This window comes from Cyprinodon tularosa, unplaced genomic scaffold (assembly GCF_016077235.1).
Source record: "Cyprinodon tularosa strain WSP-4 unplaced genomic scaffold, ASM1607723v1 ctg671, whole genome shotgun sequence".
NCBI classification, from domain to species: domain Eukaryota; kingdom Metazoa; phylum Chordata; class Actinopteri; order Cyprinodontiformes; family Cyprinodontidae; genus Cyprinodon; species Cyprinodon tularosa.
The window spans coordinates 198,410-224,006 of NW_024039420.1; the positions used below are offsets into that span (position 1 = coordinate 198,410).

Here is a 25,597-nt window from a genome sequence, read left to right on the forward strand (position 1 = left end):
CTCAGAGCCTCTGTGTCATTTTGTATTATTTGGCAACTCCTTGAAAATTCAAATGTGACATTCACCGCCCTTTGATGTTGTCGCCGGTGTGGAAAATGTCCAGTTTATCATAATGAAGGCGAGATACAATCAGCTCTGTAGTCCGCTCCTCTGAACAAGAAACCGTACCTCAGGCGCCTGCAGGAAAAAGAAAAAAAGAAAAAGACATGACGGGCATCACCCTGCTCCTCGTCTGAGATCCTTGTCAGACTGTCAGTCACGCTGCCTTCCATATTCAGGGCTCAGATCGATCAGGGGCCAATCTGAGGCGCAGCAGGAGCTTTATAACTCGATAACATGGAGCCAGACATTGGAGGTAAACAAGACCATTTCAGTTGTCCCCCCCCCCCCCCCCCCCCCCCCCCCCCCCCCTCCCAACCTTACCTGCACCATCCTTCTCCTCTTTGGCAGCTGCAAAACTGATTGGCCCGCCCATATACCAAGCAAACACAATTACCTTTTGGACTAATGCGGTTTGTTGTGATTAAGCATTGTTGTGGAGTCTAACTTTATTACCACAAAGCTCTTGTCTGAGAATAACAGATGACATGACAGCAGAGCTAGAAAGAGAAGCAGCACATTAATCTTTGTTTTCATCTTCATTCCTGCTGCAAATATTTCATTATCAAGCCTTAAGATGAATTAGATATTAATGTATTCAGGTGGGTGAAAATAGTTATTTCACTTACCAAAATTTCTTTATGTTATAGATATGTTCTCAATGTCTTAATTTAGTGACTTTGTATTTGTTAAGACCTATGATGACAAGGGGATATGATACTGTACATTATGGCTAATAAGCATGGACAAAGTCCTAGGCACAGAAAATCAAATACTGCGGTGACCTCCAGCTGGCTGAATCAGGCTGCAGCGCCCCGTCTCATCAACCTCTAGTCTTGGCTCATCAAAGAACCGCTCTCCTGCTGCCCCCCTGTGTGAGTAACCGCGTATTCAAGTGATGATGGATGCAGGTGTGTACGTGCCTGTGTCCTACACCCATGCATAGGTGTGTGTATGTGTGTGCAAGTCTAATCACGTTCCCCTTTGCTCCTGGGGTTATATCTGTCAGCCACTGCCACCGTTGTGATCGTTTGAACTCGCAGGCCCTTTCTGATAGAGAACCTCTCTCATTAGTGGTAGCTTATGTAATCAGTGTCCCACAGGTATCCAGCTCTTTCCCCGCCCTTGCCTGCCTCCTGTAGGACCATATGGGGGCACTGACCTGATGAGCAGGCAGCTGGAGGTACTGAGTCAGGGTAATTAAGACTGGCCCATGGTCTCAAAGAAGCAGAGAGCTGTGGGAGGGTCCTTAGAGAATGTGAAGGTCAGCTTTGAAATGACTATGCAAGCTTTCACACACATCACCAGGTATGTGCACAGGTGGTCTACCTTGATTACAGAATGTACGAGTCTACGTGCCCTGTTTGCACTACCCTCTAAGAGGCTTGGAAATTTGTTGACACAGTTACAAACCCTGGTAACCTCTGCTGAGTGCTGTCACATTGCTTTTATTACACTCAGATCCACAGTGCCTTGGCTGGACAATGCATGAATGTTTAAATTGCTCACAGTGTCCACTGGCATCTCCATCAACCACCATCTAAAGCAGAGAAGGGAGAGTAGGCCTACTATAAGACTCCTCTTTCGCATTTTAATTCATTAGCATTACTCTTCAGTGATTAGCTGTTTGTTTCTTTCTTGAATCAATGTTTCTTTGAAATAAATCTTGGAAAAGCTGCATATTTCAAACTTTGCCTGTAAGCAGGTATTTGCGAGTAAACAAACACAGGAGAGTCCATCATCTTCCGCTCCTCCTTCAACTATTTCCGACACAAAAAGGGTCGGCCAATCATGGCAGTATTGTTGGTTTAGGCGGCACATATAGCTGTGACAAAAGCAGCCGAACCAAAATAAACACAGCAGCGGAGGAGGACACACTATAGCTGCTTCAATCACACCTGTTTTGTTCAATTCCAGGATTTCATCTCTAAAAGAGAAACAGCAAGGATGTGTTGTGGTTCCTCATGGAGTCTGATAATTTTTCCATTTGTTATCATAATTGGCTAAAAGCACATTTTGGTAGGAAGGGTTCTAGGTGTTCGGTGGGTTCAACTGAATGTCCCTCTTTTCTCCAAACTGATCTGACAAGACCTTTCCCAGATTGATCACGTGTAGACCTAAACCTGAGTGATACACATTATTAGCAAGACTGACTTCCTAGGGTAGCTGTTTTTGTCCAAATGATAAAGAGGAATTGGAAGTGGTTTTAGGGGTACATCCCAAATGCATTTCACTTAAACATGTGACACCATCTGAGGGGACGCAAACAAAATTTGAAATGGTTTAAGATGTAGTAGTACAAAACATTGTATCACAAATAAAGAAGTCGACCACAGAGAAATCTTTTTACTTTTTTTGTTTTTTTGTTGTTTCCTTTTTGCCCGTTAGGCATACTCACCGCTTTTGATGAAATCCTTATGATCCTAAATTTTCTGCTCTGCGTAATCTTGACCCACATGGTGAAATATGCCTTTTAGTTGTGATTCATTAAAGATGCAATGTGTGAGACAAACTGAGGGGATATACTTTGCTCTGTGCACACAGATGCATCTACACATCTATTCCATGTTATTATGTACAGTTTTATTTACAACTGAAAAACTCAGCAGTGAGATCAAGTTTTGCACATTTTTTCATCTGTTTGTCATAATGCACAAATTTTGTGTGTACTACTGATTGCCATATATACATGAATGGCTTGCTCCATCAACATGACAACATTGACATGGATCTAAATGGTAGCACATTGAGAATTACTATGTTTAAATGCCTGATCCGTTACACTGTACATGAATCAACAGTCCAGAAGGCAGATTTTTAAATAGCAATATTTACATTCATGCATCCATCATTTTTCTCATATAGGTACATGGTGGGGTATACTGTTTGCTAATACTTGTGCATGTTTACATGCAGGCATGTGTTTCTTATTTTTTCTCTCTCCAAAATTCAACATTTTAGCCAATATTTATGCTTCTCTGACATTTACAGAGATTCTTATCTCAAAGCCCTCATCTGCATGCACACTTGCATACAGACAGATACTCACTTCCTTTCACACTCACATGCACGGACACACGGTGCTTTAATGTAGCAAAAAAAGCAGAGTTGTTTTGTTTTTCCACTGAGGTTGTGGAGGATGGCTGTGACAGCACTGAGTCACAATCGTCCCTGCTGTGGACATCCTCAGTTCAACCTGATCTTGTTGCTATTGGCTAAGTGTTCTCTCTAATCAGCCACAGTCAGCCTTGGACAAATATCCCCTAATTCTATAATTATGGGCAAATTGGCGAATGAAAAAAATAAAGATCATGGAATGTGAACAATGTATGGCCGAGGGCTTCTGGCTGAAACCCTGACCAAATATGTGGAATGGGCAAGTCCAACCAACTCAGCTGTGGATGTACAGGATTGTGTTGTGTTACCAGTTCAAAAATGTGATACTATTGCGTGATGATGTGGAGAAAAAAAAGAAATGTCTGGAAAGCACAGAATTACATAGCACGTCATAGAGACCCAGACTTTTTAGCATATGTCTCTGGAAACACGAAGAGCAGTCATGGGAAAAAGAGAGTACACCCATTCAGTAGCTATAGCCATTTTTAGCAACAATACATATTAACAGAGTTTGCAGAGCTTGATAATACAAATAAATAAAATTTTTTTAGGGGAAATGTTACGTCACTCTCCACTCCAATGTTGCCTTGGATTATTTAAGTGTCTGCGCAGTTTTTTGAATACCACTACAACCTTTTAATTAGTCTGAAGTCTGGGATTTGACTAGGCTATTACAAAACCTTGGTTCTTTTTGTTTTTTAGCCATTAAGTTATAGTTTGTAGCTGTGTTTGGGATCATTGTCCCATTGATGATCCAATATGTGTGAAGCATTAGCTGTCAGACAAGGCGATTCTCAGTAAGATACAAAGTAAACAGGTTTCATGGTCAATTTAGGGTGCTCAGGCCCACCAGGATGTTTGAAAATTGGTATCAGTTTTATTTCTAAAAATGTTGCTGTTAAATATGGGGGAATAAAACAACTTCTTTTTGGTCTACTTGGCTAATTAACGTTTGAGTTTTCATTCAAATACAACTCTGCTAAGCTGGGCTGTCATTTTCTTTTTGAAAGAAATAAGATTTATATCACCCTTTCATGTTGTTTCTAATTGTACTTTCATGAACTTTACCATTTAACAGACTACCAGAGAGCCATTGTGTCTGAAAAGGAGAACTTGGGCTGAAATTGATGGGACATTACAATTTTGGGAGGATCAAAAGCTTAAATAAAATGTTTTCCACAAGTGGATTATCTTTAGAGAAACACTTTTCCAGATTAATATGCAGCAAGAGTTTCTTTTTTAAGATCATTGCTATTTTTTCTCCACCTTGGTGTTGTTAATACAGACTTGTATGCAAAAAAAAAACAAGATAAGTCAATGATTATATCTGTTTAGCAGCACCTGGCTGCTAATGCCACTCATCAATCCAAAAAAACACCAAGGGCGGACCTCTTTTAGCCAAGACTGTCAAGAGAGAAAAACTAAATAGCAAAAATGCTTAGCAGAGTTTGAGCAGACTGACAGGAAGATAACTAATGATTAACATAGTTTACAAATTATTGACTTAAAAATATCAGAGCAATCAAGAAAAAGACAAATTCATCATTATATCCGAAATCTGTAGGTATGTCTGTAAATTACAGGACAGCTTTCTTTAAGTATAAAAATAAATTTGAAGATAGTTAAATAAAATAAATAGATTAAATAAAAACACAAATGACTCAAATATATTACAGGAAACAGAAGTCTTTTTTGCCATGGTAAAAATAACCAAGACGTCCCATGTTGATGCCGCTTCTCTTCTTCTCTGTTAAATATTAATTTCTTTATATTGCATAGTCAGATGAACCCACATCTCAGAGGCAGATCCTGCCCTTCGCAAAGCATGTGCTAAAACAGAGAACAAAAGGTGGACACTGTGACAATGAGGAGGGTTGTAAAAAAATCTTTCATTCTCTGTAAAAACATCATGCAGTTATTGGTTGCGTGTGCCCTGTATGGATACGCACAGGATTGTGGGGCAGCTGTGTTGTCTGATGTCCTGCTGCAGACGTGAACAGTGCGTGAGGTCTGGATCTGCTGCAGACTGGCAGACTGTCCCTCTCCAGCCAGCAGCCAACCAGCCTGTCAGCAACACTTGCTGTTACTGAAAGCATAATGCCCAGTGCCACTTTTGACACCACAGGGAGTTGTGGATCTGTCTCTCAATCCTTTCTGCTGTGATTTCATTCTGATTTCCATCTTTTTAACTCCTCTTTAGCTGAATGCAGTCTTCAGTCCGGGCAACATGCCAAACACAGAGGAGAGGTTTACCTGCCTGAGATCTTCAGGTGAACCCATGTTGCACTAAAGGTCAGAAAGGGTGGGTTGTCTTCAGGAAACATAATGGAGACATGTTGGTGAGTTACTTCCTGGACAAGGAGAAAGTCTATACCACAGTGTTGTTGGTACCAATGACCTTCTTGTTGCGGATGCTCATGGCATATTCACCACGACTCGTCCCATTCTCCTCCTTTCGCAGTGGTTTCCTGTAAATAAATATTTTCACAACATGAGGAAAATTTGTCGTAATGTTAATCCTGCACTGTAACCCATGTCATTACAGATTCTTGTTTGCTTTTCTTTAAGCTGATTTGATTTGATGCTCTGTTGGGGTTGTTAAACTAGAATATCCATCCAAATAAGCTCAAATTTTAAAGGTCAATTTTGCAGGGAGACAGGAGTGAAAAATACACCACCATGCAGCCGATATGGCAATTACCTTCTTGGACTGGGAGATGTAATTCCCCCCCAAAAGTAATAAGCATGCAAGGCTGTCAAAACTGCTTTGGAAATACATGCATTATTTAACCTCTTGTCATATCTGGGCTCCAAACTGGATTCCATCCTTTGTTGTGAGAATGTTCTGCTACAAAATACAGCTACAGTTCATCATCCCTTTGCTGCTAATAGCTGTTTTTGCTCAGTGCAGCCTCTTTCATGCACTCTATAAAGATTATTTTGGGTTATATTATATTTGTCCAATGTACTGTGTTTTTCATTTTCCATCAGCCCCCTCAGCCTATGTCCCCAACCCAAGCTTATGTAACTTAGAGACAGATCTGAATACAGTTAATACTGTCATTGTCCCACTCAACACTGTACATCAGCCAGACCTGCACGGAGGACCCCAGAGCGAAATTCTTGACTCTGTGTCTGCTCCCCACTCCTCATGTGTGAGAGTCCAGTAAATCTCTAATGCTTACTTTTAGTGCAGTTCTGCAAAAAAACATATCTAATGCATCATGCAGTTAGAAAATTAGGTAGGAAGGGTATCCTTAGGTGGGCTTATATGTGATGCAAAGCATTACTATATAAGGAATTACCAGAATTCTTTTCATTTTTTAAGAGGACCAAAAATCCAATAAAGATAGTACATAAAAGTGGCTTTAAGGAACTGAACATAAAGCATATAGGACAGTGTTATAGAGAAATGTTTGTTTGACATGTTCAATAAGACAGCAGACATTTTAGGCTTACATTATCACTCTTTAAATAGGTGGCTTTCAGTAAATCACCAACAGACTGCTGCAGTAGGAACTAAAAAACAACAGAGATGTTTTACTTATATGACAGATTTTTTTCAGCTAAAGTGCGCAGAAAGGATTTCTATTTTACTAAAAAGAGACACATGGTAGGTTTAGTCTATTATGTCTAAACTGTATATGAATAGCCTCAATATATTATCAGTTTTTTTTCTCCTTCCTTTATTTATTATATAAATATATATTGATAAATGTCATTAACCATGTCATTTACTCAAAGATAAGGACTCCCAAAAATTCACAAAGAAGGAACACCACTCAGACCCATTTCAGCAGCTTTAACTCAGTAACTTACGTCATTGCTAAGCAGCTTACCAACATTTTTCGCCCCCTTTGGTGGGAAACACACCACATCACATAGAAAACTGCAAATACTTTGGAAAAAAATCAAACATTTAAAGATGTTGTGAAGAGAAACCCTTTTATCTTTTGATGTTACTTATGTTTTCACGTGCATAACTATATCAGAGGCAGTGAAAACAGTCAGAAAAGGTCTTCAACAAGACGGTGAACAACAGGACTAATTTCACTCTGGACCAGAACTGCACCCTATTGGGCCTTTGTCTTTCCACAACCTATTTCAAGTTTAGGGATAATCTTTACAGACAGGATGGCTTCCATTGGATCTCCCGTGTCACCAATTGTAGCCAATCTTTATATGGAAGAAAGGGAAAAGAGAGCTTTGGACACTTTCAGAGAACCACCACCAAGCCATTGGTTTAGATATGTGACTCATTCGTCAAAATCCAGCTAAAATAAGTGGAAGCTTTCACAAGACACATTAACTCTGTAGACGACAACATTAAATTTACCAGAGAGGATGCTAACAACTACAAGCTACCATCTCTGGAATGTTTGTTGAGCATGGGAGGTGATGGAAACCTCAACATTGAAGTGTATAGGAAATCTACTCATACAGACCAATATGTTCTTTTTGACTCACACCACACCCACTGGAACACAAACTTTTAGTCATCAGGATCTTACAACACCAGGCAGAGAATGTCCCTACTAAAACAGAAGGAAAGCACAAAGAACAGAAACACATCAAAGATGTTCTTCAAAACTGTGAATACCCAAACTGGGAGTTTGTCAGCAAGGAAATCTAAGGCTAAGTTCACACTGCAGGCCTTGATGCTCAATTCCGATCTTTTTGTGAAATCCGATTTTTTCGCTTTGCCGTTTATATTTCCGAATATATGCGACTTGTATTGGATCTCCTGTGTGAACTGTAGTCATACAACGCAAGTGTCCCGCATGTGCAGTAGTGGACGCAATGACGTCACAGGCCAGCGTGCTCTTTTTTTCCGGAAGTAAACATGGATGGTAGTGCCCACGCGCATCTAGTGGTTTTTTTCCAACCATAAAAACACAATATTTTCAATATAGTTAAACATAAATACTGCTATCCGCATCATCATCTGCCATGGTTGTTGTTTTTCTTGCCGCTTCTGCGTAGCAAGACGCAGAATAGTGACCTTTGTCAGGTATTAATGGCGTTCAGGTCGGATGAATCCGACCTGGCCGTTCACACACAGGTCTCAATTGAAAAGGTCAGATTCGTATCGGATTCAGGACGACATAGCCAAGTGGCCTGGGTCGGATTGGAAAAAATCGGATTTGTGTTGTTCAGACTGCCATGAAAAGATCAGATCCAGGTCGCAAATGGGCAAAAAAATCGGATTTGGGTCACTTAAGGCTGCAGTGTGAACGTAGCCTAAAAGACATGCAGACATGCAGCAGAACATAACGATGAGAAGATTAAATGCAAAAACATAGGCATCCCATATGTTGCTGGAGTCTCTGAAAAACTCAAGAGTATTTTCTCCAAACACAAAATCCCAGTACATTTCAAACCTAACAAGACTCTCAAACAGAGACTAGTGCATCCTAAAGACAAAACCCCCAGACCAAATATGAGCGGAGTAATGTATGCAGTTCAATGCAGTGGAATTCTCTGATCTTTATTTTGAAGAAACCAAACAACCTCTCCACAGACGCATGGCCAAACACAGTAGAGCAACCTTCTCGAGACAAGACTCGGCAATACATCCACACCTGATGAACAAAGGACATTCTTTTGAGGACCAAAATATTCACATTTTGGACAAAGAAGATGGGTGGTTTGAGGGGCAGATTTCAGCTTTCAAAAACCTTCAATTGAGTGATTGAATGATTTCTTCCCGCTATCATTGCAACCCCAACCCCATTACAGGGGAACAGAGCACCTCGCCTCTTCCGCCAGGCCAACAATTTCCCTTCAACAACCCACCTTTCAGAGACATAGACAGTCGGGTATTACAGCCTAACAGAAAAAACGTAATGACCCCCATTCCAAAGGGGCAGGCCCAGTCGTCAGGTTCAATTTGCATGTTTCTAGTTGAAAACAAGGCTTCCTTTATGGTCGACTCTATAAAGCCTTGAACTCAAAACTATTTCTAACATTTTGAATTGAAAAAGCTTCATGGATGGGAATCGAAACGTCTTCAAACTTGGAAACAAATTCCAGGCAACTGTTTTTTTTTTTACTATTTCGGAATGACTATGACCTGGATGACTGAGAATCTTAACCAGCACGAACCAGACTCTTGCCCCTCTTGTACAGAGACTGGATGGCTCTAAGTAAAGGCCCCTTTCTCTGTAATACTGGAGCATCCCCTACAGGGCAGCACCAGGGAAATGCTTGACCTCCTCTAGGTCCATAAAACACATGTGGACCAGTTGGGAAACTCCACATGAAAACTTGAGCACCCTTAAATACATTTAAACATAAATTTCTAATTTATGTTTGTATAAAACTTTGAAAACTATTATTGTCATTTTCATTCATGTTATAATTGTGTACTTCTTTGCATTGGTCAACCTAATGAAATGAAAAAATAAATGCAATGAAATAGCCAGTTGTAATGTCCCAAAATGTAATATATTGCACAAGACATGGATATTTATTTAATATACTTTAGACTTTAGGATACAGTAATAAAAAAATAAAAAATGACCTTAGTTTGAATTACCTTTCTAGTTATAACTTTAATCCATTATAAAAGGAATGCCATAAATTATTGTAATTATTGTGAACACCTGTTACACAGATAAATGTAGATGATCCTATGCTTTTTAATAAATTCAAAGTTGCTTTCTTTGGCTGAAGGTCATGAAAGTTAGCGAGAAAAAAACTGCGAACAAAGTGTGAGACTATGACTAAGACTTGTGTCATCTGGCTGGGCCTGTATCAGAGCACACCAGGGGCACAGGATGGTCATGTAGGACAGGAGCTACCCGCTGTGCCCATGTGGACTCTCTTAGAAATAAAACTACTCAGCCTCAGGGTGTAAACACATTCTGCTGTTGGGTTGAAGATACTGGGCAGCTGCAGCTGTAGCTAAGGCAATTAGGATAGACCAAAACTTCCCTGATCATAGTGTTTACAGGCAGCCAGGGAATTTCACTACATTTGAGGCATCATAATAGAAATGTAGCTCAAGAAAGCGTTACATCATTACTCAAAACTAGCTTAATGCCTTTATTTTCATGTGCTCTGTTCTTTGTATATTGGGTGATCAAATAGATCGCAATATCACTGACTAAATGTCTCAGTCATTATGACTGCTTCCTGAACATCTCTTTAAAATGAACTGCAATAATCATTAATCAAATTTAAAAACCATATCAAAATGCAAAGCTTAGGTCATTAAGGTCTTTAAGACGCATGTAAATATTTAACCAAATGATCTTTATTGTGATCTTCTAGTTCAGAACTCTGTAAAGTTTTAAAATGGCCAACAATAAAAGCACAATCAACTACAAACTGAATGCAGCTTTGCCTTTTTATGGGGTTGTTGCTATGGTCATGCAAGACTACTGCTATCAGCCAAAAAAGATCCTCTAATTTTTCTTATGAGACCTTGTCTTTTCTGAATATGTTAACAAAGAGATTTCAAAGAATAGTAGATTACATTTGGCCAACAAACCTATTTATTATAAACAAATTCACTGATGTTTAACTTCAGTCTAACTTTTTGTTTATGTTCACTGTCTAATCTTTAGTGTTCCAGTCAGCTGTGTTTTTCTAACTTTATCCATTAGTGGTGGGGACCATTTAGACCACAAGGTGGCTCACTTAGAGTCTATGACTCCCAACCTACCTTTCTTTAAAGTAAGGCCTTGATCAAGTACATTTTTTATTCAGCTAATGATGATCAAAACTAATGAAAAATTTTCATTTACAAACTCTCCTTAACAGTGAGCAATAAATAATATTTCAGTGTCGAAGCTTCAGAAAAGCATTACTTAGACATGAGTCTGTATTCTGCGTATTCGTAGCAATGATTCAGGCTTATATAAGTTATCAGTGTGGTTTTCATATTGGTCAAGGGACACTGGACCGGGTGCTAGAGGATTCATTGAAGTTTGCCCAAGCAGTATATGCTTTATGGACCTGGAGAATGCATTCTACTGTGTCCCTCCTGTGGGAAGTACCCCAGGAGTGCGGATGTACCAGGCCCTTTGATATGGGCTGTAAGGTCCCTGTATGGCTGGTGTAAGAGCTTGGTCTGCATCGGTGGCACTTGTTTCCAGTGGGAATTGGACTCCGCCAAAGTTGCCCTTTGTCACCGATTCTATGCATAACATTTATGGACAGAATTTCTAGGCGCAGCGAAGGTGTTTAGGGGATCTGTATTGGTGGCCTTATAATTGCATCTCTATTTTTAGCGGGTGATGTGGTTCTGTTGTCTTTATCAGCTGGAGCAGTTCTCAGCTGAGTGTGAAGTGGCTGTGATAAGGATCAGTGCCTAAAAATCCGAGTCAATGGTCTTGAGATGGAAAGCAGTAGAGTGCCTACTAGGATTTGGGAGGATATCCTTCCGTCACACGTGGAGGAGTTCAAGTACCTCGGGGTCTTGTTCCCAAATGAGGGAAGAATGGAGCAGGAGATAGGTGGTTTGGTGCTGCATCTGCAGTAAAGCGGTTGCTGTGTCGGTCTGTTGTGGTGAAAAGGGAGTCAAAAGGGGAAGGTCTCATTTACCATGAGACCTCCCTACCTTTATACCTTTTCTCCACAGGTTGTCAGGGCTCTCCCGCAGAAATAGGGTGAAAAGTTCAGTCATCCGAGATGGACTCAAAGATAAGCCTCTGCTTCTCTATGTCGAGAGGGGCCAATCGAGGTGGCCATGTCATCTGGTTAGGATACCTTCCTGGTGAGGTGTTGCAAGTAAGTCCCATAGAGAGTAAGACCCACAACATGCTGGAGGATTAAGGATCAGAGGATTGTTTCTGCCTCCTGCAACAAATCAGCTCCCCTGCTCCCTGTACTCAGCCTCCTACCCATCTCCACAACTACAGTCATCCGAGTATTTATGCAGAGGAGTTTGTCTTGTATAGAAGTCTGATATGTACATAGTAAAAAAGGAATAGTAAGAGTACCGTCCCCTGTGGTGCTCCTGTGTCACTGACAACATGGTTAGACACTTGACCCTTCTGCCTCCCAAACTGGGGTCTGTTTTCAAGCATTTATTTTTGTAAATTGTTATAATTTTCTGCTTGCAGCTGATCAAAGTATAATATTTAGGATAATATTACATCAAAACAATTAAAAACATTTTCTGTTAAAATACAGAAGTATCGTCTTACTGAAAAGAAGGATCAAAACATGCTTAAAAGTTTGAAAAGGTACTTTAAATCTAAAAAAAATGCATCAGCAGATGTTCTATATTATTAAATATGGCGATTTTAAAAATTAAGCAATCAGATTTCAAGTAAAGAACAATTAAACAGCTTTTTTACATTACGATTGGCCATAATTTATGAGTTCTTATTTCCTTGTCTCACTGTGGCTCCTTTCTAATCCATCTCGCATAGACCTCATGTTCTGCTGAATGTCGCCTATAATCTTTATCTCTCTCATTAAGTAAATTGGTCTGCTGACCTCAGCATCTTTTTCTGTCTATCTTATCTGTTTGGCGCACTGCTTTTCCCTGTTTCTCTGGGATACATGGAGTGCTTTTATTTTTTCAATTTGTTTAAAGTTGTAGAAAGAGACTAAGAACCAAAACATGATTTTTTCCTAAACAAAAAGTAGTGCCAAAAATTATATTTCGTTGATTTAAAAAGCTTTACAGGCTTACAGAAGAATTACTTTAGGTATTTGCTTCCAGCAAGGGAAATAACTTATTATTTTCCTCTTCACTTTACAGTTTTTATTTAGCCTTAAAAGCTGCATTGAAGGGAATAATCATAGGCAAAAGCAGCAAGCGTATAAAAGCTGTTTATGTGATATTTCATGTGTGCTCCTGCTTCTTTCTGCTTCAAGCTGCATGAATTTTTAGCGTTGTTTATTTTCCCCAGGATGTAATCTCTCCGCGTACTGACCATGTCACTTCGGGCCACTGCACGGGGCACAGTGCCGGGCCCCTCAAACCGACCTCTGCCCAGCCCTTCAATAATAAATGGCATGCTGTTGGCACATGACAGGTGGCAACACAACCCTTCGCAGGTGAGATGAATATTTTATGTCAAAGCTGTGCAATCACAGTGCACACATTCCTGTTTGAAGTTTTGGGGAATTGGATGGTGGAGAAATTGGGACATGTGTTGAGCTGTTTACAATTAGACTGGCCATCTGGAAATTAAAGTAAAAGTAAAAATATTAAATTCAGGCTGTAAGACGTCGCTTTAGTTTTGATGTGGTAGAATTGCCAGTTTTGAAAATAAATAATGCATTAGTAAATATTTGATAAATCGTCATTTTTGTTGTTATTTTGTCTCTGGTTATCTATTGAAAGCTCTTCTGTTACCCTTGGAATCCAACCAGTCAGGATAAATTATCAGTGGACCGGTCTCCCAGAGCACAGAGCGATTAGTAGAAGCATTCATTAGTCGGATGCTTTGGGTTTCATTTGTTTTGGCTTCTTAGATGGCCAACTGCCTGGACTGCAGCATCATGTCTTTTGCTTTGGATGGCACAGCAACACTGAAACACAGCATGTGTCTGAATCCTCTCCTCTGTGCTTGCACACTCCCCGGTGGTGTAGACTTTAGGAAAGGATTGTATGGAAGTCTTTTCTGTTTCAGCCCCTTTGCTTCTGACAGATGACTGGCAGACTCAGATTGTAAAAAAGAACTAAAGGCTAGGAGGGCCGGGACCTGCAGAGCTGGCTCATCCTCTGTCTGCGATGCTCAGACTTTGGCCCTCAGCCAGTTGATTTTTTTATTGGGAAAGCCCGGACCACTGAGCGGCTGGAAGGGCTATATATAACCGACTGTGCTCTTCACTGTGAACAAACTCTTTCTCACATTATTACTGACCAAGATGCTCAATTACTGCCTTGGCTTGCTTCAGTAGACACACTGCATCTGTCTTTTTCCCTGCCTTGCTTTCTCTGAGGAATGATTGTCCATCGGAGCATTCATCGTGATAAGCTAGACAGGTCACATTTTAACCTGACCGGCTCACCTACTAGCTGGTGACTAATGAATGTGTGATGACGCAGTATGGAGCTGTGTATTCTCACAGCTTGCTGAGGTATGAAGCCTGCAGACTGGAGCGCCCTCGGAGCTTAAGGACACAACCTGCTTGCATGTATAAAAGATGTGGTCTGCGACTGAATGACTGCGCAAATTAATCTATAAATAATAACTTGGCTTTGGAGCTTCAGCTCGTATTGCGATGACACGGTCTTACCACTGCTGCATTAAAAATGGTGCCCCTTGGCTACGGGAGGGGTGGAGATTTGCCATAATGAATTCCTGAGCCAACCACCCATTACTTCCACACCCTGACTTTGCCTATTTGTTTTTTTTTCTAAAGAGGGGAGGAATAGATCTTGCTGAGGGAGGCCATATCTGGGAAGCTGATATAATATACTTCCATAAATGTATGAAACTAAATCTCGCTGTGGTCCAGAGAACCACAGCGAGAGAAATCATCTACAGACGGAAAACACATGAAATAGTGGTGAACATTCCTGCCAACAAAGATTACACCAAAAGCCCATCAACAGCTCCTCCAGTAGGTAACAGAGGAACCCAGGACAATATCTACACCACTAGGCCTCAGCTCCTTTAGTTAAAGGAATAGTACACCCAAAACATGATTAGCCTTCATTTTCTACTCACCCCCATGCTGAACAACACTCTGGAGTACTTTTTTGATATCTCAAATGCATCTGGAGATCTGGGAGGCTTCTTGCTGTCTGCTGACATTCAAATAATGGAGGTCTATGGCGCCCGAGACAGAAAGTTCCATAAAAGTCCACAAAAAACGTGTCAATATTCCTCCATACTGCTCGTCCAATGTATTCCAAGTGTCCTGAGTCGGTAGTGTCCATAATTTACTCGAAACAAAGTCATTTAGAATGTTTTTAGAGCATAAACAGTAGTGTATAGGATTTCCTGAAAGCGCGCGCCTGCGAGTTCACGACGCTACGGAAACCGCGGCAGACCAAACCAGATGAAAGTGCGCATTCAGCTCGGCAAAGAACTCATGCTCTTCCTCAACACTGAAGTCCTCAGACATTTTTCTTGCGTTGTTTCTTTCTTTGCACAGGTAAACAGCACATTTCTTCTTCTACGCTTGCATTATCGGCAGAGCAGACGCTGAATGCGCACTTTCATCTGGTTTGGTCTGCCGGCTTCCGTAGCGTCGTGAACGCGCAGGCGGGCGCTTTCAGGAAATCCTATACACTACTGTTTATGCTCTAAAAACATTCTAAATGACTTTGTTTCGAGTAAATTATGGACGCTACCCACTCAGGACACTTGGAATACATTGGACGAGCAGTATGGAGGAATATTGACACGTTTTTTGTGGACTTTTATGGACCTTTCTGCCTTGGGCACCATAGACCTCCATTATTTGAATGTCAGCAGACAGCAAGAAGCCTCCCAGATCTCCAGATGCATTTGAGATATCAAAAAAGTACTCCAGAGTGTTGTTCAGCATGGGGGTGAGTAGAAAATGAAGGCTAATCATGTTTTGGGTGTACTATTCCTTTAAGCTAATAAATCATGATTTAACAAATAGAAAGCCAGAGAAAAAATGGCAATAAGCTGACCCCTAATAACCCAAAGTTACATCTCATATTTGCTAAAGCAAACAAACAAAAAAAATAGATTAATTAATTAATAAAAATAAAAAAAACATTCTGATAATTCTTAAGACTTTTGGGAAATTATTTCATGGAATGACCAGAAGAAAGTGGCTGGTGTAAAAAACTAAGACAGCATAACAGTAACACGACATCACACTGACACACAAACATAGTGGTGGAGGTGTAATGGTCTGGGGCTCTAGTGCTATGTCAGGACTGAGGCACCTCTCTGTAATGAGCAGAGGAGTGAACTTCACTCTTTACCAGAACATCCAGACAGAGAATGTCAGGTTTGCCTTTGAATAATAATAAATATTTAAAAAATTGAAGATTAAACATGAAAGTTTTTTACTGACCTAGTCAAAGTAAACATCCAATGGAGATTCTATGGCATGACAATAATCAGGCTCTTTATTTTTTAAAGATAAATGGGGCCAATTAAGTGCAAGTGCTTGGGGATTTCTCAAGCAAAAAGAAACCCCATGCACTTGATGGGAATTGCTGCTACCGAGGGTGTCAATAACAGATTTTAGGTTTGGAGGGTAATTACTTATTCATTTAGGAGCAGGCTGCTTCGGACAGTTTTACTTCCTCAATTCATGAGATCATCATTTAAAAACTGCTTTTTGTATTTACTGGGGACTTCGGGTTATCGTCTGAAAATGAGATTTTTTATGCAATCAGAAACACTGAAGTTTGACAAAACAGAAGAAATGTGTGCATATTTTCCACAGCACTTGAAGTAATCACAGCAGGGATTGCTGGGTGGAAACAAATGTTGAATGTTTAACTGGAGGTCAGAGAGCCTGTATTACACGTTGCAGCTAGAAATGTTCAAAACAAAGTCTGAATCTGCTGCGGCTGCAGGCGCTCAGCTCAACTTCTATCTTTTAATTCGCCAAATGGGAAGGAAGCTAGGAACGCTTTGTCTTATTTGATCAATAATCGCCACTTTTGTTCATGTTCACAAACCATGTTCAAAAGCATTAGTCACTTATGGAAATTATTACTAACTATATTGTTTGCTATATTTACTCTTTGTAAAACCATTTAAAGTGCTGGGCTGTATGTTTCCTGTTCTTAATCATATAGACTCAGATTTGAGTTTTTTGATGATTTATTTGTTCAATAAATTATATATTTATTTATATTGATTTTGTTAATTTGCCTGCCTGTTCGCGGGTATCCATTGCTCCTTTGTACATTATTATGTGTCTGCATATTAAGCCATTTCTGTAAATTCTTTTTTTTTTCTCTATATTACAGAATTCCTAACTGCCTTACTTTTTATAATTCATGAGTTCTTATTGTCTCGCATTGGGTCCTTTCTAATCCACCTCACCTAAACCTCGTGTTTTGCTGAATGTCGCCTATAATCTTTATCTTTCTCATTAAGTAAATTGGTCTGCTTACCTCAGCATCTTTTCTGTCTATCTTATCTCTTTGGCACACTGCTGTTACCTGTTTCTGTGGGAGACATGGAGCTAAAACTGTGCTTTTTACATTTTAGATTTGTTTAAAGTTGTAGAAAATGTTTTTTTCTGTTCAAAGAAGCAATTTCTTTAAATTCTGATTTTCTCTATTGACATAGAATTCCTAACTGTGCAATACCTTCTATTTTGTTTAGTTTTGTCTTGTATATTTAATACATTTAATTATTTGGCTCTTTCCACCAACATCATGCTTCCATCTAAAAGAGAAAGGAAAATAGAAAAGTGCAAGCTGAAAGTTTTAAGTTGGTGTACTGGTGAACTGCCTCAACTTCTCTACAAAACATCTTTTTATTTGACCTTTTGACTTATTATTTACAATATTGGTATAATTGCTGCTCTAGGTGGGTTGCTCTGTCAGCTAAATGCTGATTTTACAGTCTCTATACTACCTTAAACGATTCGATGACTAATATGGTTGACGATTATTTGACTAATTGCTTAATCACAATTAATCTAATTAATTGTTTCAGCCCTAGATAAAATGCAAACTCTGTGCAGAAAGATTTGAACCCAGGGCTTTGTTTCTGCAAAGCAACAGTGTTACTAACTGCATGTTCTGAGTGTTTCTGATAATTTCTTGTGGATTCAGAGACTGAGGTTGGACTCTGTTAAATGTGGCTCTGTCACACCAACATTGCTCATCCATGGCTTTAGGAAGCGGTGCTCAGTCCAGTTGTTCCAATGTTCCAAACCAACACTGTGGAAAATCTGGTCAGCACCGAGTGCCTGACCTATAAGTTCCACGTTCAGTACCCCTGATGGCCACCGACAGCACTGCACTGTCACAAAATTGTATAGTCTCTCTCTTTATTCCGGATTCTGAAATCAGACCACTTTGGATGAGCAGACTAAGAAGTTATTGGGTTACTTACAGAAAAGGTCACATCCAGCCTCTTAGATTAAATCATACATAAGAAAAACAAAAATATGTCTGATCAGGGAAGCTTTATATCTTTTTTATTGCCTAAAAAGAACTTGTAGCTCAGCTCTAATGTTTAAGTCAAGCTCAGCCTGCAGTAAAGCAACCCTCTGGGTCAAATTACTTATTTAGTGATGCATCTGAACCCCTAAAATTATAAATGCAAGTTTTTGGGAAGGGCAGCCTGCATGGAGCATTGATACATCACCAAGAACTGAATAAATATATCATAAATTAATCTAGTAGTTGGGTTAAAAGTTACACAGTGATACTTTAAAAAAGTAGGAAAGTCTTATTCTCTTTAACTGTTATTTAGAGACTGAGCCAAACTCCAGAAGAGGACAGTTTATTCTGCTTTGCCCTGAATTTGATAGTTGGCATCAGGCCTTCAGGGAAGTGACGCTTTCTTATAAGGGCCAAACCCAGACTTGTCCATTGGATTGTCAGACAGATAACAAAGATCTGTCCCTCCTGAAGAGTCCAGTAGCTGCAAGCTTTTCATCAAATCATCCATCATTTGCATCACACTCATAGATGTAAGGATTGGCTGTACCTGCTCTGCCAGATTAATAAAATCCATGAAGGTCTCTATGGACTTTTCTCGAGCCACTCTAAAGGTCAGAGGAAATTTTTATAAAAAAAAAAAAAAAAAGACAATGATTGTACCTAACCTTTTGATAGCCTTGTAGCAGATGATGATGGCAGAAAGAAGGAAGATAACTGAGGCACAGCTCACTGTCCCAAGCACTACAGCGTCCACTTCCATCCACCAGGGCCTCAACAGCGGCACCATTGGCTCTGCCACTAAGAAAGTAGAGAAAAGAAGGGGGGACAGAAGAGATACACATATATGGAAGATTAAAAAAAGGCAGTAAATCAGACAAACTGTTGGAAAATGTAACATGTTAAAGCCCAATAACAATTTTGACAAAGTATCTGGCTCAGCTTTTATACAAGTCAGTAAATGAGCAGCACCGAGATGATTTTGCTCCCCTGCTCTTTGAGCTGTGTCCTCGCCTGTACTGGAGGTCTTAGGTTCAGCATTCAAAGATATCCAGTCTGACACCATGAATCATTTAAGGACCCGTCAGCCCCCCTTACACCAGCACTCTTGTCTACACCAATTACCATTGCAAGAACCTCCTGCTCTTTCCACATTAGATCTGTGGAGTCGGACCACTCACAGGGATGTTGTATAACATTACGTGCATCAGCAACTCCCTGTCTGTAATGCAGAGCTTCTCTCCACGCATTATGCAGAATTTCATGCTCTCCAAAATCCGTAAGATCAAAACAATGGAGATTTATTCAACCTTAAATAATACACTGCACAATCCTTACAACAACAATCTAATAACTCTGTATATGATGTTATTACAGGGTGAATGAAGTTCAGAGTTTTATACCAAACAAATACTTCTCCCCTAACTTTAAATTTTCCAGTGCAGCACATTTCTCTGAGGTAAAAGTATGGCTCTCACTGCTTCAGTACGCCCTAACATAAGTCGCTGTAAACTCAAAAGCTCTTCTCTGCCAAACTCTCCTTTTAATCCTACGTTTTGTCAACGGCTGAAGGGTTTAATTCAGTCAGTGTTAAAGATCTACCGTGCCGTAAAGCTCCAATCCCTTGAATTAACCTGCCGTACCATTTTTAGCAGACAGACATTTATTTAACACGCAGCTCTCTCCTTTTAGCAGACAGATATGGACTCAGTCTTTGTCCTAGTTTTTCATGTTGGTCATGCATATTCGATGCATTTTTAAAGACTACAGAACTTCAGCTCTAAGACCTCTTCAAATCAGGCTACATGGGGAATATCAAGATAATTATGCCTCTCTTTAGTTTAAAAAAAAAAGAAGCCCCCTCTTAAAATAAATTATTCATGCCTTCTCTACCTTCAGCGAACAGTTCCATTTTAAGTTGGCGGAGAATATAAATTGGACCACTTATGCATTTCACGATTTACTGGACACTGAAAACATGCAGATGCAGCATTTACAGGGTAAATGAATAACTGGGTACCACTGGGCATTCAAACCCCACATTTGGCTGTCAGATGGCCATGGCAGCACTCATGCAGTGACCTTGACAACAGGCACAGAAGAGTCTATAACTCTTGATTTTAACTCTCGGGGTGAGTCAGGAGGGGGAAAAAAGAGATCCATCCACATTGAATGGACGGGGAGAAAAAAATCATTGAAGGTGATAGATTAAAACCTTCCTTCCTACTTCTTAGTGATTAAGTGCTCTTCCTTTTCTCTGGGCTACAGGGTGACTGATTCCAAAGAGTCCCAGTAGTAGCTCAGAATGGCTGCATCATCAGCAACACTTGTCCCATATTTCAGTGCAGTGTTCATTTGGAAGCCTGAGATGATTTACAGATCATATCAACTTTCAGCGAGAACGCTCAGAATACTTCAGATGCAACTTGATACTTATTTACACTTTAGTAAATAGAGACATGATCATTTTAGTTCAAGGTCTGACATGACATTGAAATCAAAGCCTTTTCTTAATGAGGTAAATTGAGATTTTAAAAATCATCTATATTTGCTCAGTGTCACAATAACAAAAGGGGATATATTATTTTTCTTTTTACTTTCATCAATATTTTTATTATATTGATGTTATATTATATTTTATTGTATAGTTTTCAAATATGGTTAGTGGATCTTTCAAGCAGTATGGCCGGATCCATACATTTCGTTTATCCTCCCAAGATTTGAGTGAATTTTGACCTATTCCTCCTAACAGCCCTGGTGGACGTAAGTAAGGTTTTCAGCTCTGCCCCCCAAAAAACCTGTTTGACTTGGATCAGGGCTTGACAACAAAGACAAATCCAAATAAGACCTTCTGTTAGGAATCCTGTTCTGTGTGGGTTGTGTTTTTGTTTGTGTTTTCCCCTTCCACCACTAGGTTGCGCCCTGTTCTCGTTGGCCCTTCCACACACCTGCGGCTGGTTGGCTCATTATCTGAGGACTCTTAAGCGGGGGACTGCCACTACCTCGACGCCAGAGTGTTTGAAAGTTTTGGGTACTCTAGCCAAGCTGAGTTTAGCTGAGTCTAACTGAGTCTTTGTCTCTCTGAGTTCTAACCTTGCTTTTTGTCTTTGCCTCTCGGCAGGAAGTCATCCTGCAAACTGGATGTTTGGCCTTCTCCCCCTGGAAGGATCGTTTGAGCTTCACATTGAGCAGGGGATACAAACTGGATGTTTGGGGCTTCTCCCCTTGAAAGGATTGTTTGAGCTTCACACTGAGCAGGGGATAAATCTCCACACGTACCGTGCAAGTTCTCCTGGAAATCTAAGTGGCAGGTCGCTCCATTGCTCCTCAAGGAACCAACCTAACCAAAGTAAGACCTGTCTGCCCTCCAACGAGTCAACCAAGTTCTGGAATAATCCACACCGACTGGATTCTGGGAAGAACACCTTTTGAGAAACATGAGTCCTGTTTCAATCTACGTTTTTGCAAGTCATCGTTCAAGTTTCCCACGGAACCTGAACTTAACTCTGAACTTCCCTTCTCACTTCCAGTTCCGGTTCACCAGCTCTTTGAGTTACCCTGGATCCAACGCATCGTGTGTTTTCAATAAACATGTTAAACTTTTACTCTGGTTCTCTGAGTGGTTTCCTGCATGTTGGTCAGATCCCTTAAAAAGAACATGACACCTTCAAATTAATAATTACTTTAAACACACCACAAGATGAGCTGCAAATTACTTAAAGAAGAACAAATTTAAGCTCATAATGCTCATATAGAACATTGGCATGTAGACCTGAAAAGGGCTTTGTGAGAAAGGCAGCCAACAAACCTAAGACAATAATACTAGCTGTATTAGGACGAAAGGGCCAAAATTCTAGCAAGTTGTGAGAACCCAAATAGTTTGACCCAAGCCATAAAATAAAACTCTGCAAATTATTGAAGAAATTATTGACATTATTAAGGGATTCCGCAGCCCTAAATGATCTGAAATTGCTCTGATTCATTGTAGGAAATGAAGATAAAATGTTTAATAGAGTGGATTTAAATATCTGGTTTTAGCTGGATAGTTTCCAGTCTGTCAGAGGAAATATTATCCACCGCCTCAACAAGCATTAGATCAGCACAGATGTACTGTAAAAGCCCAGCTCCTTTTGGTACCAACATGGACTCTTGATGCTGCTGGCTAAACTTTGAAGGTAGAACTACTGCACTGTTTCATAAGTACCTTGTTAGCTAATTAAAAAGACCCATTTGTGTTATAATCGGGGGAGGCGGGATTCCTCTCAGGGAAACCCTACCACTGAACCTCTGAGCATGGTAGCCCAGCAGGCATGGAGTTCTCAGACAGTTGGATACTCCCCAAGGTCAGACCCAGCATAAATTAGTCCTGTGTTCAGTTGTCAACATCCTGCTGGCTCTATTACATGCACAGATGTAAGAGTGAAAAACTGTGCTTATGCTCTAATCTCAGAGGGAGGGCGATGGTACATTTTCCCCACTGTGCGAAAAACAAAAAGAACAGCCAAGCTTCAAACACTTTCCTTAAACTAGTTCTCTAACTTTAGTTCCACCTGGGACCGGAGCACTGGCAGACTTGAAGGGAGTCAGCGGGGAAACCAGTAGGTTGGGGTCTTACCTGTGGTTCCCAGAAGCCGAGGGGGAGGTGGTGGAGGAGGCGGTGGAGGGAGGGGAGGGTATCTCCTACAGTGACACGCCACCTGGCACTGTTCGCCAACTTTCTCCGCCACAGTCCGCGAGCATGACCTCTGGAGCTCTCCCTGATGGTGAGGGAAAGGAAAAGAGAGGCTGTATCACTCAGAAGTATCATCAGCACAACACAGTGTAGCACAAACAGTGTACACTCAGCAGCCTCCCAGTTAGCAACACCGTGGATTTCCTCCTCTCAGCATTCCTTTCACATCACAGCTCCACTGTTGTTGTCACTGGGGCTGCTGTGTGTGTATATGTAGTACATGCGGAATAGTATCACGTCGACGGCTTCTGCTGCTGCTCTCCCTGAAAGAAGCCACCCACCAGCAGAGTGGGCAGCAGGCTGCCCCGAGGAGTGTGCGTTGGTGGACTTGGAAACTCGAGCAGATCACATTCCACATGAACCCTGGCAACACTGCATGCGTGTGAGAACAGCTCACCACCTGTAGGCAGCTGCAAGGGGGCAAAGGTTAGAATAGTCATCGGTAACATATGCCTGGTGCAGGGATCCTGGTGGGAATGCTGAGAACAGAAAACACAACTGGCTGTTTTATGTAGAGGAAGGCTGAAGGTTTATGTGTGGGTCTGTGTGCACAGCTGGATTGTTAAAGCATCACAGCACTAATTAGGACACGCTATTAAATATTGAGTTCTTCGACTTCTAATTTATTTTTCTTTAATCCCTGGAAAAGTTATTTAATTGTGCTAAATGCAATTAATGTTTCACTGAATGTTTAAACTAATCCTCTCAGCAAAAAATGTGTTTTTTACTGTGGAAAAGTTAGAAAACCCAACCCCTTTATAGCTGCTGCTACTCCCTTCAGTTCGATGAGTCTTGCAGCAATGGGAGGGAAAATGTTCATATGTGTGCTCCCCAGTCTCACATCAACATCTTGGTTTTTACTATCTATCAGGACTTTGCATACCTTGATTTTCACACAGTTCTTGGTGGATTGTGTGTTTTATTTGATTTTCTTTTATTTTTTTGTATTTTATGGCCCATTTTTACATCAGAATTCTTTTTTTTCTCAGATGATTCCCATTTTCCTCAATCAACCTTTATAAACTGTACAATTTGTAGTAGTTTTATGACAGAGATTACCTATTTTACTATAGATAATTATTTCAGACGCACTGATCTTAGTCCTTATTTTTAGAAAACTTTGTTTTCTTCGAGAGCAAAGGTCTCCCTGCACCCCGACAAAAACATGTAAACTTGGGCCTTTTCTGATTGTAAGGTACTTCCATAACAGCAGCATGAGCCTGATGACACTTAGGGGTTAATGGAGACCTCCTTTAACATCTTCAAGGTGAACATGATTTAACCATCAGACCTGGCCATGCACATATATTGTTTTGAACATCCTTGTCTTGTACACTATTTTTCAGAAATGCTCTTATCACATTTATTTGACCCCTCTTCCCACAATCATAAGCTGCTATCATTTTCTTTCTGAATTATAGTTTTAATAGTGAAAAACCTCTTTTAAAACATGCAGAGAGGAAATAAATGGGGGTGTGGGTTAATAATCTGGTAATAATTTATTTATTACCAGAATTTTTTTACATCTTAGAGTACTTTTGAAACATATTTTTTAAATGTTGTTTACTTTTATAAAACACATTTTCAGATATGTTAATTATGTACATTTACACATCCAAACAAAGACTTTCCTGGGGTATTTTCACATGACTTCCACATCTAAGCAAGAAACCCATAATAGTATGATAGCTGCGGCAAGATGAGCACAGATAGACCAGGCTACTGTAAGTTAGTTCAGCATCTCTCCCCCTCATCACTACATCTAGTTAGATGTGTGCAACCCCCCCAGCCTCCCACCCCCATGCGCCTTAACGCGGTGCTTACCTTGCATGAGAGTAAAAGCTGTGAAAGGAGGCAGTGAGCGATGAAAAAAGGCCAAAAACTTAAAGTAAATGGCATCAGATCCCGGAGCAGCATTCCTCCTGATAGATACTAGGAAGGGTTTCCAGCAAATGAATGCAGAGGTATACATAGGCTTGAAGTGTTTTGCGAAATCACCATCCACCCTTTCCACTTCAGCGGCTGTAGCTGTGACAGGCGAATAGTTTATGCCCCAATCATTTTCCTCTTCACATCCCGCTGTCGATCGCATAGGACAGGCGAGCTGGTGGGATGAGCAGCAAAACCTCGATCATTCACATCTCCAAAGTAGTTTTTTTCCTCTTTTTCAAGCCTCCTATCTCTCTTCTCTCTCTGCCTCTCTCTCTCTCTCTCTCCCTGTAGCTATCTCAGATATGGACCGGAATCACGCCGCTGCTCCGCGCAGTGTGAGGGCGGTGGACGGCCAGAAGCTTACATCTCTCCGCGGTTGCGAGGAAGAGCGCAGGACGAGGCGCGCAAGCCATCCAAGTTCAGGAGGAGGGGTGTCAAAAACGAGAAGTAAAAGAAAACAGAGACGGGTCCTCGGGAGGATCGTTTGCAGGGAGTCTCCGCAGCGGCATCACCTCAACTTCCCGACCTAAGGATTCAGGATGGGCGAGTCCGGAGGGCAGAGCCGTGGGTTAAAGTGGCGCATCTCCGTGTGCGCTGCTTTATACGCGCGCTCACATCAGCTCCCCCTGACAGCCAAACAAACCACCTCCTCCTCCTCCTCCAAACCAGCAGCTCAAGTGTTTGTTTGA

At 40.7% G+C, this 25,597-nt stretch overlaps 1 protein-coding gene across 1 annotated transcript; it reads right to left on the minus strand.

The window, feature by feature from the left end:
• Positions 1-4,421: 4,421 nt before the first annotated feature.
• On the minus strand, positions 4,422-25,597 carry LOC119771446 (proline-rich membrane anchor 1-like). Its single transcript, XM_038267406.1, is given in 7 exon segments — positions 4,422-5,684; positions 18,913-19,045; positions 22,860-23,001; positions 24,801-24,904; positions 24,907-24,961; positions 24,963-25,017; positions 25,019-25,597. Coding segments are annotated over 7 exon segments (639 nt in total). The 5' UTR covers positions 25,069-25,597; the 3' UTR covers positions 4,422-5,584.